This window comes from Pan troglodytes, chromosome 7 (genome assembly GCF_028858775.2).
Source record: "Pan troglodytes isolate AG18354 chromosome 7, NHGRI_mPanTro3-v2.0_pri, whole genome shotgun sequence".
In the NCBI taxonomy this organism is placed as follows: Eukaryota; Metazoa; Chordata; class Mammalia; order Primates; family Hominidae; genus Pan; species Pan troglodytes.
Window position 1 is genome coordinate 154,908,310 of NC_072405.2, and position 17,811 is coordinate 154,926,120.

At 57.5% G+C, this 17,811-nt stretch overlaps 1 protein-coding gene across 2 annotated transcripts in view; it reads right to left on the bottom strand.

Moving 5' to 3' along the window:
- The window catches only part of ARHGAP39 (Rho GTPase activating protein 39), a 154,229-nt gene that overhangs the window by 8,206 nt on the left and 128,212 nt on the right, over positions 1 to 17,811 (bottom strand). For both annotated transcript variants that reach the window (XM_024345394.3, XM_024345392.3), the window contains exons 4-6: positions 17,563 to 17,646; positions 9,056 to 10,418; positions 7,188 to 7,749 (exon numbers count right to left, since the gene is read on the bottom strand). In XM_024345394.3, the coding sequence (XP_024201162.1) occupies positions 7,188 to 7,749; positions 9,056 to 10,418; positions 17,563 to 17,646 (2,009 nt within the window). The remainder of the gene's footprint in view (positions 1 to 7,187; positions 7,750 to 9,055; positions 10,419 to 17,562; positions 17,647 to 17,811) is intronic.

Sequence of the window (17,811 nt, forward strand, 5' to 3'; positions counted from 1 at the left end):
CAGAAAACCAACAGAAACAAGTGGGCGAAGGCAGCTGGCCCCAAGCCAGGTGCTGCAGTCAGAGAGGAGGGGGCTCCCCTCAGGCTGATCTGGGTCTGCCTCCCGCTTTGCACAGCGTAACTCCGCACTGTTGCCACTGGCCTCGATGACCAGCTGAGGTCACGGCTGGCAGGCTCCTGTGAGGTACCGTCTCCTCCTCCTGCTCTGTGCCACACTCTGTAGGAGGAGTCACTGTGCCTGAGGGGTGGAGTTAGGCTCCAGCTCCTGGAGGGTGGATATGTACGTAAATTATTTGTCATTATTCTGCACAGATTTGTCTATTCCTACCTATTGAATTACTCATTTATATCAGTATGGACTTAGTTTTTTCTTCTTTTTGAGATAGGGTCTGTGTCACCCAGGCTGGAGTGAGTGGTGCGATCTCGGCTCACTGCAACCTCCACCCACTGCAGCCTCCACCTCCCGGGTTCAAGAGACTCCCACCTCAGTCTCCTGAGTAGTTGGAATTACAGGCATGCACCACCACATCTGACTAATTTTTGTACTTTTGGTAGAGATGGGGTTTCACCATGTTGGCCAGGCTGGTCTTGAACTCTTGACCTCAAATGATCCACCCACCTCGGCCTCCCAAAGTGCTGGGATTACAGGTGTGAGCCACTGCGCCTGGCCTACTTATGGATTTTATTTTATACTTGGGTTATAATCCAATGGGTCTTTATCTTGTTGCTCAACTTGCTCCAGCCTTGGCCACTGGGAACTCCTTCCGCTGGCCCCTGTGTCCCTGTGACAGGCGTCACCCCCACCTCCGGCACTTCCTCACTTTTGACTACATCTCGTATATGCCCTGCACCAGCCCTGGAAGCACCCATTTCTCCAAGGAACTCTGGATCGTTTTAATGGAAAATGGTATTTAGAAACCAAGATCTGGGTGTGCGATGTGCTTACTGCTGCCAGGAAATCACTGCTTGCAGGTCCTCTCAGCTGACAGAATGAGGAAGCCCCTGTGTGCACGCTAACTCCTGTTCACATGCACATCTGTAAATATTTCTGTATGTGACCATCTGTCTCCTCAACATACAGAGCTAAACATGGCCTCTAACTTGATTCCACTACCGCCGACAGTCGCCCCGGCTTCCTCCCTTTGCGTGTCTGTGACTGGTGTATCTTCTCATTCTTTTAACAGTCTTTTGTAGGAGACTTAATTTTGATGAAGTCCAATTTATCCATGTTTTTCTTTTATAGATAGTACTTTTGGAATTATATATAAAAATCTTTGCCTCCCTCAGGAAAGCAAGCATTTTCTCCTGTTTTGTTCCAGAAGTTTTATAGTTTTAGGTTTTATATCTTGGTTTACGAGTGATCCATTTGCAGTTATTTTTTGTGTACACTTCAAAATATGCGTTGAAATTCATCTTTTGTTTGCATTTGGATATCCGGTTTTCCCAGCATCGTCGAAGAAAAAGACTGTCTTTTCTTCACTAAGTTGCCTTTGCAGCACTGTGGAAAGCTGGCTCATCCATCCATGGGTCTGTTTCTAAACCTGCTCTCTGTGGCACTGACCCACTGTCTACCTCAAGGCTAGTGCCACACTCTCGTTAGTCTAGCTTTATAACAAGTCAGGTGGTGTAAGTCCTCCAACTCTATTTTTTCAGAGGGGTTTTGGCTATTCTAGGTCCTTTGTAGTACCTATGCATTTTAGAATCAGCCTGTCAATTTCTAAAACAAAAAAATGTAGTGCAGTTTGCATTCAGATTTAATCTATGCGTCGATCTGGTAGAACTGATGGCCTGAAAGGATTGCCTTCTGATTCATAAGCACAGCAGACCTCTCCGTCTACTTTACTGCTTTACTTTCAGCAATGGTTTGCAGTTTTTACTGTACAGGTCTTACATGTCCTTTGTCAGATCTATCTCTAAGTATGTCATATTTTAAAATGCTACTGCAGGCAGGCACAGAGAAGCTGAGGCAGAAGGATCACTTGAGGCAAGGAGTTAAAGATGAGATGGGGCAACATTCCAAAACTTCACCTCTCCAAAAAAATTACGTTAGCCAGGTGCGGTGGCTCAGGCCTGTTGTCCTAGCTACTCGAGATGTTGAGGCAGGGGGATCATAGCTTGAGCCCAAGAGTTGGAGGCTACAGTGAGCTATCACAGCACTGTGCGCCACCCTGGGCCACAGAGTCTCAGAATAAATAAATACATGCGACTGTACTCCACCCTGGAGACCCTGTCTCAGAATAAATAAATACATGCGACTGTACTCCACCCTGGAGACCCTGTCTCAGAATAAATAAATACATGCGACTGTACTCCACCCTGGAGACCCTGTCTCTGAATAAATAAATACATGCAACTGCAAATGGTTATTTTAAAATATCAGCTTCTAATAATTTGTTGCTAGTATATAGAAATATGAGGCCAGGCTTGGTGGCTTACATCTGTGATCCCAGCACTTTGGGAGGCTAAGGTGGGAGAATCACTTGAGCCTAGGAGTTCGAGATCAGCCTGGCCAACATGGTGAAACCCTGTCTCTACAAAACTTAAGAAAAAAATTAGCTGGGCTTGGTAGTGCCTGTGGCCCCAGCTACTCGGGAGGCTGAGGTGGGAGGATCCCACGAGCCTGCGAGGTGGAGGCTACAGTGAGCAGTGACGTCACCACTGCACTTCCCTGGGCAATACAGTGAGACCCTGTCTGGAAAAAAAAAAGAAATATTTATTTGAAACGAAGTCCCTGTCTGGGGATAAAGAAAAGACATAATTAATTAATTTGAAACGGTCTTGCTCTGTTTCCCAGGCTGGAGTGCAATGGCAAGATCTCAGCTCACTGCAACCTCCGCCTCCTGGGTTCAAGTGATTCTCCTGCCTCAGCCTCCCAAGTGCCTGGGATTACAGGTGCCCACGACCACGCCCGACTAATTTTTGTATTTTTAGTAAAGATGGGGTTTCACCATGTTGGCCAGGCTGGTCTCGAACTCTTGGCCTCAGTGATCCACCGGCCTCCGCCTCCCAAAGTGCTGGGATGACAGGTGTGAGCCACTGCGCCCGGACTCCTTTGCTTCTTAAGCAGTTTTAACCAATCCTTTGTTTCCAGCTTCAGGGTCACCCTCTTCCCCCTTTGCTAGAAGCATTTGTGAGCTTCTAAGGGTTTGCTGCCTGCTTCAGCTTTTCCGTTTCCCACCATTGGCCCAGGATTTACCGTTTGTGGTCCACATGCTCCACCTTCTAAAACAGCTGTTCTTCCTTTTCCATTTTCTTTTTCTCTGTGTTTTTAAAAGTTTGGTAAAATACATATAAAATTTACCACTTTAACCATTTAAAAACAGACAGTTCTGTGACATTAAGTACATTTACATTGTTGTACAACTATCACCACTGGCCATCTCCAGAACTTTTTCATCTTTCCAAAGTAGACCTCACTCCCCGCTTCTCCCTCCCTCAGCCGTGGCACCCACCATTCTAGTTTCTGTCTCTGGGAATCTGACTGCTCTAGGGCCTCACGGAGGGAGAATCCTACAATCTCTATCCTGACTGGCTTCTTGCCTTTAGCATGATGCCCTCAAGGTTCATCCATGCGCGTCTATCAACATTTCCTTCCTTTTTAAGGCTGGAAATAATTTTCCATTTTGTGGCTGGACACGTTCTGTTTCTCCATTCAGCTGCTGATGGATCCTTGTCATGTTCCCACCTTTTAGTTATAAGAGCTGCTGTGAACGGAGTGTACAAATCACCGTTACAGTCCTGGCTCCCAGCTCTTCTGGGTCATTCCGGAAGTGGAAATGCTAGATGATATGGGAATTATATTTTTAATTATTTGAGGAACTGCCTACCAGTTTCCACAGTGGCTGTACCATTTTACATTCCTTTCTGGGTTTTTTTTTTTTGGCCTTTAAAAAATGGCTTCACTGCTGTTTTAGTGAGTTCAAGGCAAAGGTGAAGCAAATGCCCATGTTCAATCCGCCATCTTGAGCTGGAAGCCGGGAGACCTTGTTGGATGCATGAAGAAGCGAGCAGTGAATGAAACCTTTAGGAGTCTCCAGCCTTCCAAAATACACAGAAGTGGAGCAGGTGGGAGAGCTGGAGGCTACCATACCCACTGCCAGGTGCGCCTCGATGTCTGTGTCGAGAACCTGTTGAGGGAGGTCCTGGGGACCAGCCAGGAGACCCCCTGCTGGTGTGAAAGGTGTGAGCACCCATGAGACAAGGCTAAGCTGGGGGCATCACCTCGTGGGGCCTCAGTCCCCGAGGGTGGTGACCACACAGTGCAGGTCACGCAGGTGCTGGCCGATGAGTCAAAGGCTCCTGAGGCTGAGGCAGGCAGGGTGCTCAGGGCGACGCACCAGGCTCAGCTCTGCTCCTCACCGAGGGTCCCTAGGCTACAGTTTCCTTTTTCTAAGAACTGTGCTGCAGCCTAGCTGGCCCTCCACAGTACAGGCTACATCCGACATCCTCCTCGGCTGATAGGGCCTGTCTTTCTTTCCTTTCTCTTCTCTTCCTTCCTGCTTTTCTTTCTTTCTTTTTCCTACCCGCCCCCCCACCCCCACTTCGACGGAGTCTTGGCCGGGCACAATGGCTCATGCCTGTAATCCCAGCACTTTGGGAAACTCAGGTGGGTGGATCAACTCAGGTCAGCAGTTTAAGACCATCCTGGCCAACATGGTGAAACCCCGTCTCTACTAAAAATACAAAAACTAGCTGGGTGTGGTGGTGCTCACCTGTGGTCCCTGCTACACGGGAGGCTGAGGCAGGACAATCGCTTGAACCCAGGAGGCAGAGGTTGCAGTGAGCTGAGATTGCACCACTGCACTCCTGAACTCCAGCCTGGGCAACAGAGCGAGACTCTAACTCCAAAAAAAAAAGGGGGGTCTTGCTGTGTTGCCCAGGCTGGGGGTCTTGCTCTGTTGCCCAGGCTGGAGTGCAGGAGGGCAGTGGTACGATCATGACTCACTGCAGACTTAACCTCCTGGGCTCAAGCAATCCTCCTGCCTCAGCCTCCCAGGTAGTTGGGACCACAAGCATACACCACCATGCTTGGCTAATTTCCTTTTTAAAATTTTTCATAAAGACAGGGTCTCACTTGGTTGCCCAGGCTGGTCTCAAACTCCCAGGCTCAAGGGATCCTCTTGCCTCGGCCCAGAGTGCTGGGATTGCAGGTGTGAGCCACTGTGCCTGGCTGGGCCTGTCTTTCTGAGCAGCAGCCAGCACCTGCATGTGAAAGGGACACCTCCTAGGCACAGGAGGCTGGCTGGAGGGGGTGTGAGGCTCATTTGGGAAGGAATGGCCACTGTGTATGTAGAGGCCTCTCTTCTGGGCTCAGGGCCAATCAGGGACCCTGACAGACGAACCTAGGAGTGGATCCTGGGGCTGGAGATGAGGTTCTGGCTGTGAGGGTGGCCACAGTACCACAGCCAAGATGCAGGCTACCTGCCAGTGGGACTGCACAGAGCCCCAGCCCCGCTGTCACTCCAACCCAGACGGTGCTGTTGGCCTTCATGGGCCTTCTTTGGCAGAGCTCTGAAGCCACGGCCGCCCAGGCTGAAGCCTGATTCCTTTTTCCATGCAGGCCAGGACCCCACAGGTGTAAGGAACAAGGACAAAGGCACACGAGCCTAAGTGTGAAGGGCAGCAGCCTGGAGCACACACTCCCCTAGGAAGCCACAGCCTCTATTTACATACAGCAGAAACAGCCCAGCCACACATTGGCTAGGCAGCTGGCCCAAGATGGGCCCAAGAAACCTCAGGCCTTTGTCTGGCTGTCTTCTGGCCCTTCACTTGCCTACTCTCGGGGGTACCCACTGTGGGCTGCATGCTGTGCTGAGCAGTGGGGGCTCAGCTCCACAGCCTCCAGCTCAGGCACGACATTCCCAGGCCCCTCTGGAAGAGGACGAGGAGGTGAACTATGATGCCAAGAGGAACACAGCCCCTAGAATTCCACCTGCTTCTCGAAGGGCCCAAGACCAGGGACTGGGCTTCACAGGCCAGCCCAGTCTGCCTGGCACCCTGCTCTGGTCCTCCTCTGCACACCTGGAGCCCCGGCCACCTGCCAAACTCTGCCTCTGCTGTGATCTTGTGTTGAAAAGTCGGGTGAAACTGCATGGCTTCCAAAATCTCCCCACAAACAGCTGATGGGCTGGATGGTGCCTATACCCAACACTGTCCCCAGGAACCTCCCACTGCCCTGTGGCCTCCACCCTGCCTCTGTGTGCCCATAGCAGCTTGGGAGCCACCTCCTCCACACCTGGGCTGGGGGTAATAGGGGTAAGGCCCAGCAAGGCCCTGACCAGGGGCTCAATCTCTGCAGAGGCAAAGGCCAGACCAGGGTGGGCTCTCACTGCCACAGAATAGTCTATGGCATGTCTGACCTGGAGGGTGTGTGTGCGTGCGTGCATGTGTGTGTGTGTGCATGCATTTCTGGACATCAGTTCTGTGGCTGTGCCTTGTAGATACCCATGATGGGAGGTGGAGGGCGGCTTGCTGCAGACACGGGGCTGTCTGGCTGATGGCACCATGGCCTGGGTCCAGCACACCTGAAGCATCGTCTTGGAGAGCCCTGGGCAGACTCTGGCCTCCCACGCTGCCCCAGGCAGCCATTACAGACTCTGGCCTCCCACGCTGCCCCAGGCAGCCATTAGGATGTGATGATGGCTCCAACGTGCGACCCCATAGGGCAGCTTTGGGGCAGCTCAGGTGCTGCGTGACCTGCATGTGAGCCACAGTCATCAAGCTCCTGCCTGCTCACAGGAGCCTTCTGCCAGGACCATGCCCAGAAGAGACAACCCGGGTCTTGCCAGGGTGGTAACCCCTCTAGGTCACGGATGGCAGAAGGCAAGTGCAGCAGGCACGCAGGTGCCTGACTACGGCTGCTCTGCCCTCGGCGTCTTCGTGCCTGCCCTTGTCAGGGAGCGGGACTGGCCATGGTGGGCTTGGAGCAGAGTGGATGCGGCCATTGAGGCCCCAAGCCCTCGTGTCTGCCAGGGCTCCGGGGCTCTTCACCTCAGTGCCTAGGTGGGGCTCCAGGAAGAGGCCACATCCAGCAGAGGCCCAGTGTGTGGGGTGTTTTGGGAGGTGTGTGTCGAGCCATGGCCCTGTGTGGAGGGCCGCCAGGGACTTCACCAGCTGCCGCCCAGCACAGCAGGAGCCCTCTCCACTGCCCTTACCTGAGCTGGTGGCAAAGCCCGTGCATGGCCTTACCTTTGGTGTCATTGACGGGGTCCATGTGCCGGTAGATGTAGCCTTCCAGGTAGGAGTGGAACTTGGGAGTGGGCGGGAAAAAGGCCAGGCAGATGGCCATGAGCTCCCAGCCGCGGGCCAGGCTCTCCAGGCGGAAGTTCTCAGTGGTCTGCCGGCACAGCTGGATGTAGAGCTCGTCCCGCAGGCCCTGCACGCTCCAGCCCTTGGTGGCCACCTCCAGGGCCACGTGCAGCGGGTCGGCCTTGGCCCGCCGGTCACCCATGTACATCTGGATCAGCTTGAAGAGCTCGCAGGCCTCCTTCTTCACGTGCCGGTCACTCGTCACGATCATGGGCTTCTTGATGGACTCGCTACTCCAGGCCAGCATGTTGGCGATGGACACCTTCCGCCGGAAGAGGCCCTGCGTGTGCTTGTTGAAGTGCTTGGAGGCCCAGTTCTCGATGTCCGTCTCTGAGGAGGGCTTGCGCAGCGTGAAAGTGGGGAAGACGCAGCTGGAGCTGGGAATGCCGCTGCGGCTCTGCCGGCTGCTCTCGAACTGGGCACAGGCACCGAGGTCCTCAGACTGAGAAGGACAAATGGGGCTGGGCTGTTGGGGGTGGGGGAGGGCCAGGCAGTTGGGCCCACTGGGCCACAGTCCCCAGAAGTGTGAGCTGGGGCCCCACCAGAGCCAGCCAGGTGACAGCCCTGCCCTGCTCACCACAAAGCTGTCTGAGGTGGGAGGCCCAGGGGAGCCCAGCCCGTCCACAGATGCAGCTGGGGCGCCAGAGCCCTGTACTCCCAGGGTGTGGCAGGGCAGCCTGCTGATGGGTGACCCAGGTGACCTGGCTGAGGGTGAGGCGGGAGGAAGGGGAGCATCCGCTGGCATCCCCAGGGGGCTGACCTCATTCTGCCGCCCCCTGAGGAAGTGTCAGTGCCCTTGTTCAGGCACGGAAGGCTGCAGTTCACACCAGGTAAAAGTGCTGTCTGGTTCCCAATCCCTTCACTGCTGGGACCCCAGGCCCTTCCCTCCAGCCTTCACCCCAGGCTGACCTCCAGGAGGCCCCTCCCCTGCCTGCTGCTCTGAGAGGACCTGGTCCATGCACCCTGGGCCTCTCTGCCCTCTTGTCCTCCTGCATCTTGAGAAGTGGACAGAATCACGGACCGGAAGCTGCTCTGAGTTCTCCACCCTGGAGACCACGAAGGCCACCCAGGCCCTCGAGGTCTCCCCACCCAAGGAAGCTCCCTGTGTTCCTCCTCCACCCTCCCGGGTCCTCAGACGCTAGGCCTGCCCTCTGCCTCACCCTGTGAGAACAAGGATGGAGATGCTGGACAGAGGTGCACGTGGCCTCCACGGGATCTAGCCTCCATCAGCTCCAGGAGCCAGATGGGGAACGTGCCAGAGGCCCCAGGCTGGGCGCAACATCCCGGAATTCCTGGGGCCTCTGTCCTCTCGGCAGTTCTACCTACCCGAGGGAGCCTCGGGGACTGGCTTTGAGAACCACCAGGGAACCCCCGACACCTTGGCTGCCTGCTCCTCAGGGGCCCAGGCCACGGCTCCGGTGGCCACCACCCTCCCAGGCTGCTGAGGCCTTCTCTGTTCTGTGTCTGGAGTCAGGGTGTGGCCTCCAGCTCCCAGGTGCCCCCAGGATGAGGAAGGCACTGCCAGGGAACGCCCAGCAGCCCACACCCCACGGGGCCTCCTCGTGGACTCCCAGCTGAGCCCTGACAGCCCGCTGGAGTGCCCAGGGCCCCGGAGACACGGGGCTTCAGAACTCTGCGTGCTGCGTGCACGCCCTGGACGCCAGGTCTCCTGTGCCTGGCCCACGGGGTCCACTCTGACTGGGCTGACCCCAGGCTCTCAAGCTCAGCCGCGCCCATTGGGCCCTCACCTGTGAGGGGTGGAGGTAGGGCTCTGGCGAGGCCAGGTTGGTCTGCACGGAGACGCTCTTCTCCAGCAGGATCTGGGGGAAGCCTAGCTTCTCGAAGGTGCCCCTCCTCCAGTGCCTGTTCTCCTGCTGGGCCAGCGCCTCGTCCTCGCTGAAGGCCCGCACCACCGGCCCGGGCATGGGCAGTGGCAGGGCGCCGTCGCTCTCGTAGCCAGAGCCGTCCTGCTGGGAGTCCCAGCTGCTCCTCTGCTTCATGTGGAAGTGGGCCTGCTGCGCCTCCCAGGCCAGCCGAGCCTGCGCCAGGAAGGGCTCGGCCGCGCCCCGCGCCCCTTCGGCCTCACCTTCCGCTCGCTTCACGGGGGCGAGGCTGGTCCCGCACGGGGGCTGTTCCTCGGCCAGGGGCTGCTCCACAAGCAGGTCCCCGGGGCCCTCAGTGGGGGTGGCGCTGGTGGCTTGGCACAGAGAGGGCTTTCTGCTCTTCCGCTTGCGCGTGCCCGGGGAGTAGCCTGTGGAGGACAGGGTGTCCTGCTGGCTGGACCAGGACATGGCATCCTCCTGGGCCTGTGGCAGCGGCGTGGGCGGCTGGCTGTGCCGCAGCTCAGGTCCCTCCATGGTGCTGTAGTCTCCGGACTTGACGCCCAGGCGCTGGTCCCTCAGCAGGCAGGGGCTGGGCTGCAAGGAGTACGAACCACCGCCGGGGTTGGGCGCGTACTTGTGCCGCGGGCCGGCGCGCAGCTTGGGGCTGGAGCCCGCCTGCTCCACGTAGACCAGCTGCCGCACGTACTCCTTGCCGGCGGGACTGTACTCCAGGCTCAGGAAGCGCTCGGGACACTTCTGCTTGGTGAGCACCAGCTGCTGGCAGGGCGAGGGGGGGCCCTGCTTGTTGGGCTGGAGGAACGGCCGGGGCTTACGGCCCGGCGACCGCTGGGGAGAGCCGGCCTGGTAGCCCCCGCCAGCCTCGAACTGCACGTCCATGGGGGGCTCATCGTAGATGGGGGCCTGGTACTCCACTGGGGGCTCCTCGTAGAGCGGGGGTTCATAGCCATAGCGCGGGGAGGAGGGCTGCGAGTCCCCGGAGGGCTTTCGGGGCTGGGCCAGCAGCGGGGAGCTGCTCCCTGGTAGCTCGGCCCTCTTCAGGAAGGGTGACGGCCTCCTCTCTGGGAAGAAGATGGTGCCGTCAGCCTCCGGGGCGAAGGTCTGCAGGCTGGGTGAGTGCTGGCTGCCGGAGGGTCTGCGGGAGCGGACCCCAGGTGGGCCGTCTGGGGCGTAGCCATTGCCCTGGGCGGCGAGGAAGCTGGGCTCCCGATCAGCGACCTTGATGAGCATGCGCTCTTTGGCACCCGAGTTCCACCGCAGCGAGGAGGTCCTGCGTGGGGGGTGGACGGGCACAGGTGACTGCCTGCCTGCTGCTTCTGGGCACGCCCCACCCCCTCGGAGGCTGTAGGCAGCGGCTCCCGCGAACCCTCTGTTGTACACCTTCCTCGCTGGGGCCCTGTGGCCTGGAGCCCCTCACACCTGCCTTGCCCCAGCACCCCCAGCCCTCCCTCTGGGGCTCTCCTGGAGCTGCCGCCCACGACCAGGTGTCTGTCTGCTCTGATCCCAGCTCCTGACCGGGCACAGGGCTGCTTCTGTAACTAGAACCGGGGGCGGCGTTACCAGGGCCCTTAATGTGGGTGCTGTGCGGGTGTCTCCGGAGCTGCCTGAGCCACCAGGCAGGCTCCTGGGCCCTGTGTTCCTGCTGAGCAGTGGCGTTGGACCCGTCCCAGTGGTCCAGGTGAGCCTAGCAGGAGCAAGGCACAACACCAGAATCCCACGGGCCCATTCTCCGACTGGGAGCTCCTGTGAGCTCCAGAAAGACTGACTGTCCTCCTCTGACCCTGCCCCAGTCACCACGCTCACTCCAACAGCTGCAGGTGTCCCACTAACACCCGCACCTGGCCAAGGGCACCAGAGTCCCCGGAGTCACGCTGTCTGCGTCCTCACCAGTCCTCCCAACTCAGTGCGTGAGTCCCACTCGCTCATCCGCAACGAGGGAGACCCTGCCCTGGGCAGCACTGCGGGGCAGATACGCAGATGCAATGCCCACACGTGCTCTGCCCCTGGCTGCCCAACGTGGGCACTGGTCCTGTGTCCACAGCCATGCCTGCTGTGCAGGGCGCTGGACCCAGGACGCTGCCAGGGAGAGACGAGGGGCCCCTCCACCACCTTCCGTCTCCTGGAGGCCACTCGGGTATGGCTATTTGGGACGCATAGCACTTTGCACATCTGCGGCCTGACGTCTTCTACAATTTCCAAATGTTACTTTTACCCTGTTTCCTCTCTCTTCTCTTCTGGAAATCTAATTGCAGTCTTTCTTACTGTACACCACGTGGTTCTGTTTTGTTTTTTTGAGACGGAGTCTTGCTCTGTCGCCAGGCTGGAGTGTAGTGGCACGGTCTTGCCTCACTGCAACCTCTGCCTCCCAAGTTCAAGCGATTCTCCTGCCTCAGCCTCCCGAGTAGCTGGGATTACAGGCACACGCCACCAGGCCCAGCTAATTTTTGTATTTTTACTAGAGAGATGGGGTTTCACCGTGTTGGCCAGGCTGGTCCCGAACTCCTGACCTCCTGATCCACCTGCCTCGGCCTCCCAAAGTGCTGGGATTACAGGTGTGAGCCACCGCGCCCAGCCCCACGTGGTTTTCATGCTGTGTTCTGCAGTTCCCATTGCTTGGCAGCTCCACACTTCAGAATATTTTCTTCTCAACTGCCTTCCAGTTTACTACTTTTCTATTCAGCTATGTTTAATCTGCTTTTAAACGCATTGTCTTAGTCCATTCAGGCTTCTATAACAAAATACTACAAACGAGCTAGCTTAAAAATAGGGAATGGCCAGGCATGGTGGCTCACGTCTGTAATCCAAAGACATTGGGAGGCTGAGGCAGGAGGATCACTTGAGCCCAGGGCTTCAAGACCAGCCTGGGCAACAGAGCAAGACCTCATCTCTACAAAAACATAAACCAATTAGCCGAACATGGTGGTGTGCTCCCGTAGTCCCAGCTACTCAGGAAGCTGGGGTGAGAGGATCGCTTAAGCTCAGGGAGGTCGAAGCTGCAGTGAGCCATGATCGCACCACTGCTCTCCATCCTGGGTGACGGAGTGAGACCCTGTCTAAAAAAAGTAAATAAATAAAAATAAAAAGAACCCCAGGAATTTGGCCAGGCGTGGTGGCTCACATCTGTAATCCCAGCACTTGGGGAGGCTGAGGTGGGAGGATCACTTGAAGCCAGGAGTTTGAGACCAGCCTGGGGAACACAGTGAGACCCCATCTCTAAAACAAACAACAAAAAAAGTAGAAACCCCACACATTTTATAAGCCAGTTGTGTCCCTCTGATTGATGTGGGGTCTTTCTGGACAAGGCCACATTCCCCATTGCCTGGGGGGTTGGTGAGGCAAGGCCAGGAAGACATGGCACCCCCCGACCAGGGACAACCTGCTCCAGAACACTGGGCTGTAGGCCCACTCAGCACGGCCACACCACCCAGGCGAGAAGTCAGGGCAGCAGCCAGGGGCAGAGTGCAGGTGCCTGTTCCTGGGATTTCTGCTCGTGGCTGCTGGAGACTGCTCCTAGCCTGACAACAGGGGCTAGCCAGGCAGAGTGGATGGTGGCAGCCAGTGTGGCAGGGGCCATCAAACCCTGAGGGCCAGCTGTGGGGTCAACCCCTCCATGGCCTGGGGACACTGAGGGGTGAAGGGCTCCGGAGTTCGGGAGATCGGGGGTTGAACTCCAGTCTGTTGCTCTGTGGCTGCAAGGCTTGGATTTCACTTAACATCCTTCTGCCTCAGTTTCCTCCTCAGTTATGACGAAGATTCAACAAAACAACGTGCATGTAGTAAGGCCCTGAGTTCAGCACTGACACAGAAAACCCTTGGTCAATGCGAACCATTAGTTTTGCATATCTGTGACTCTTTTTACCACTTAACAGATACTGCCTTAGGCCTGGGCCAGGCCTAGGGAAGGGCTGGCAGACAGTCCCAGCACAGGGTGCCCTGTCGTGGCCCCAGGGAGGCGCCTTTCTGCTGTCCGTCTAGGGTTGCTGGGGGAGGATGGGGGGCTGGCAGGCGGCCGGGAGGGTGGGGTGAGTATGAGGAGAGGTGAGGGCACGTGAAAGGCTTGCTGGTCAGATGCCACGCTCTATCTCAGGAACGGACATGGGTTCTGCCCAGTTGGGGCAGAGATGAAGAAAGGTAAGAAGGCCAGAGGACCTGCCCACATGCCGATGATCCCGCCTGGCCAGGGGAGGAGGCTGGCACTGCCACGCGTGTGTGCCAAGCACCTCCTCAATGCAGGCCGAGGCCTGTGCTGGGCACCCGAGTCACAGATGGGGAAGCCCCGAGAGGCCCAGACACTCTCCCCAGGCCACGCAGCACAGACACAGTGGCAGCTAGGTAAGGACCACGCCCCACGGCGCCCAGAGTGTCTCTTGAGGGGTCTCTTGCCCTGCCCCACCCACCCTTCCGCCATCTAGGCAGCTCTGCTCTTTCCCTGGGGCAGCTCCTGAGCCTGCATTTCCCCAACCCCATCACCTGGCCCTTCTCCTCAGCTCCTCCAAATCACATCCAGTCTCCAGGCCCCACCGACTGTCATTCTCACCCCTAGTTGGCTGAGCTTGCCCCGGCCCCCGGGAGCAAGCACCCATGGCTCAGCTGCCCCTGCTGGGCTTCCTCCTGGGCCATGTCTGTCCTTTCAGCCAGTCCAGCCTCCCCGATGGGCCTTCATAGCCCCTCTTCCCGAGCCCAGCTCGTTCCCATCTCTCCAGGGCAAGTGGAATCCCAGGCCTCTCTCCTCACCCTTCTCTAACCTGTCCATCTCCTCCTCACCCTCCCTAATTCCCACACCTCTCTGTAGGGCAGGGGCACCAGAGCAGAGAGACCATCTCCCCCATCTCAGTAAATTAACAGAAATCAAACATCACAACACAGGCTGTTCAGGGGACACTTCCAAACTGCAAGGGAAGTTGGAAAGCCTTAAGAGCGGTCGTGGCCTCTGAAAATGCTGAAGTCAGGCAGGCAGGGCAGATTCAGTGACAGAGGATGGGACGACAATAAGGGCCCTGAGGGCTGCTTCTCCCAGAGCCTATTTTCGGAGGAAGAATTGGAAGCGCTGCACAAAACCAAAGCAAAACAAAACCACAGCCAGAAGCACGTCCCTGCTGCTGTCGCTCCTGAGAAGCGGCTGCTGTCCCTGCAGAGCCTGGACGGAGCTGGGAGAAGCGCGCGGCGGCGGCAGCCGACAGGCTCCCAACCCAATGCCACAGGTTTCCGAGGAAAACGCTCCGCCAGAGTCCCTAAATACCGACACAGTTATACTCACACAGAACAAGAAACCATACGTCTGAAATTATGCTTGAAAAACAACTTCACTCTCCAGGCCCTGTGACTTCACATTCGCCTGTGTTTCCTCCAGGCCTGACCCTGCCAGGCTGCCTGCCAGGGCGACCCCACTGCTATCCCTGCTGTTCTAGGTGTGGTCTCTTGATACCCTGAGTGCTGGTATCAAGCTGGTGAGATTTTTTTTTTCTATCTCAATATGCAGAGAACACCAGAAGCAATGTGCTTTGGCCAGGCTGAGGTAGTAGTACGCCTTCGCTGTACTCAGGGCTGGGCCAGCTCCCTGGCTTTTGTTTATAATTTCTTTTTTTTTTTTTTTCCTGAGCGAACTGCATCCATATAATTTATTTCACAGGGACTTTATTTCTTGCCATCTCACATGGCATCACACTGGTCCATTATGCTGATGGCAACTTGTGAAAGGAAGCACCAGGCATGCTCTGGGGGCAGAGTGGGGCTTCCAAGGCCTCCTGAGCCCAGCGGGCCTGGCTGGCTCTCAACTGTTCTGCTCTCAGCCCCTGTAGGGCTGGCATGGGGCTGGACACCAGCTCTCCTCCCTCTTCCCAGAAGCACCCGCATGGCTGTGGCAGCTCACACCTAGGCCTCCAGCATGTCCAGAGGAAAGCTTCACTCCTGGTGGGAGTCCAGGTTAGCTGAGGACGGGATCTCCCACGAGCGGCCACAGTGGGACCCTGGCACACTCTGCACTCCACCCCAGGAGATGTTAGCACCGCTGTAATTGTGCCCAGCTTGCTGTGGCAGGCCCTCTCACTGACTCCCCAAGGAAGGAAAGTTCCCTCTTTCCAGAAGCCCTAGATCATAGCAAGAACTGGCTTGGCAGATTCAGCTGGGTGCCTGCTCTCAACAAGTCTACAAGTGCAACTCTGGCGAGCATGAGTCCCACCTCCACGTATCATGAGAACACACAGAGCACGCAGGTTTCAGCAAAAAGGACTGAGAACGTCTCAGGACAGGGTCTGGCTATCCACTTCCCCACCCTGCTCCACCTTCCCAGCTAAACATGCATGCCTCACACCAGGGCACAACCCCCGCCCCCTGCCCGCCACCCCAGACAGGCATGCATCACCCCAGGGCACAACCCCCCCGAGGCAGTACCCTGCTGCTGCACACTGGCAGGCCTCCCTCATCCCCCCGTCGACCCAGCCTCTTCTTCCAGACACCACTGGACCTCTGTCCCAAGGTCTCAGCGACAGGATGACAGTGACAGGGGAGGGGCATGAGGAGGTGGCCAAGCTGCCTGGTGTGGAGCGGCCCCCAACCAGGTCACTGGAGGAGGCCAGGCTGCCATCACCACACTGGCCAAGGGCCAGGGATCACCCTCAGGGATGCACGGCACTACTGACAGCAAACACTGGGCTGGGCCGCCCAACGCAGCGGCAAGGCCTCTTCTCCCCGCCCAACGCAGCGGCAAGGCCTCTTCTCCCCGCCCAATGCAGTGGCAAGGCCTCTTCTCCCCGCCAGGTCCAGAGGGAGCCCAATGCCCCACACAGAGCTCGATGTGGGCTGTCGCCTCCCAGCCATTAGTTTACGGCCCAGAGGTGCAGCTGCTGGCCCTGTGTCGGGGGGGCCTGGCCAGCACATGGATGTACTCGTGGTCTGAACAGGGATCTTCAGCAGGCTGAATCGTCAGCCAGGTGAAAGGTGCCAGCCTCTGAGAGGAGCCAAAGGCACAACAGAGGCAGAGACCACAGGAAGTGCAGCCAGTGGAGGGTTGTGGGGGCTGCGGACCTCCAGGAGGATCCTTGGACCTTCATGGAGACCAGGACCTGGTGTGTCAGCTCGTGGGGCCAGAGGCGGCTCCATGGGGCTGAAGGAGGCCGAGCCACCAGAGTGGCCTGGTAGGTGTGAGGGGCAGGACGCTGGGGCGGGCTTAGCTCAGCGACCCACCCCCTACTCCTGACATCCCCAGAGAGGCCAGAAGGTCCTCCTCACCTCACCTGGGACACTGGCTTCCCTGAAAGCTCTGTGGGTGCCACAGATGAACTCAGGGATACTGCCAGTGAGTCGGGCCCTTGATCCTGGGGGAGAATGGCATCCTGGGGATGGCAGAGCTGAGGCAGTGCTTGGCAAACAAAGACCAGGTGGGCACGTCCACCACGAAGGATGCAGTCGCGTTGGTCCACTAAGCACATGCTGGGTCCGCAGGAAGCCCCAAGGCTGGTGACCAGAGCCAGGACCTGATCTGCCACAGTGGGGGTGGCCCTTCCACTACGAGCTCTGTCACTCTGCAGGGACCACTGAGTCAGCTGCCCAGATCCATCCCACTGATGAGGAAACGGAAGCTCGGGAAGGCTATAAAACCGTCCTCTATCAAAGAGCCACACTGCTGGGACCAGGGCAGGCTCTAATTCCTTGCCACGATGCTAATGTTCAACAAATACGAATGTAAGAAACAAACCGTTACCACTTCCAAGCTCCAGCTGTTCAATCGTCTGTGCAGAACGCCAGAGCCCCCTCGGGTCCTCCAGTTCCTCCCCAGCACCACAGTGCCCCTGGGTGGCCCGTGCTGCGGACACCCACCCCCCTACAGAAACAGCAGCTGGCCCTGGCCCTGCATCTCCCACAGCAAACTGGTCACCACCTGGCCAAGGAGGAGAAATCCAGGTGCCTGCCTCTGCCTGCATATCCTGGGAGGTGGAGGGAGCGCCCTGCCCGCCCAGCGTGAAGGCAGTAGGGTCTTGAGGGTGGTCTCCAGAACCTTCCAGCAGTCTGTGAGGCTGACCCAGGGCTACTGGAAGCCAAAGCCCACCCCTCCGCTGTGATTAGCACCAACCTTCCAGACGGGCCTGGCAAGTGCTTTGGCACGTGTGGCCTGAGATGCCAGGGGTGGACCTAACTGAGGACCCTCCAGCACTCTGCTGCTCCACCAGGGGCTGAGGGAAGCACCGCAGGCTCCAGGCTGCCTAAGCCAGGCAGAGACAAAGTTCCTAGACAGGGGCTGCCAATGGGCCTGGGGCAGCTCTAAGGGGCCCCTGGCCCTGTGGCCTCCACGGCCTTTCCAGCTCTGGGTCTGTGGTGTTGCTGCTACGCGCCAGGCACCTCCCACTTGCAGTTAGCCTGGCTCACTGAGGAAGCCGCCCTCCATCAGCAAATGGCCACGCCTGAGAGATGGGTTCTACCTGTAGTGAAGAAGCTGGCCGTCCGCACTGTAATCCCGGTAAATCTCATAGTCCTTCTCAAGGAACACTCCTGGTGGTGAAGAGCTGAAACACAGTAAAATGAAAGAAATATGAATATAAGTGCAATCGTTTACCATAACCAGCTGCTGCCTGACTTAAGAATGTGGCACTGCCACCTCAATTTCCTGGAAATAACCTGGCTCCTGCCCACAGGCTGTATTCTTAACCTTCTGCCCTGAGTCCACCTCC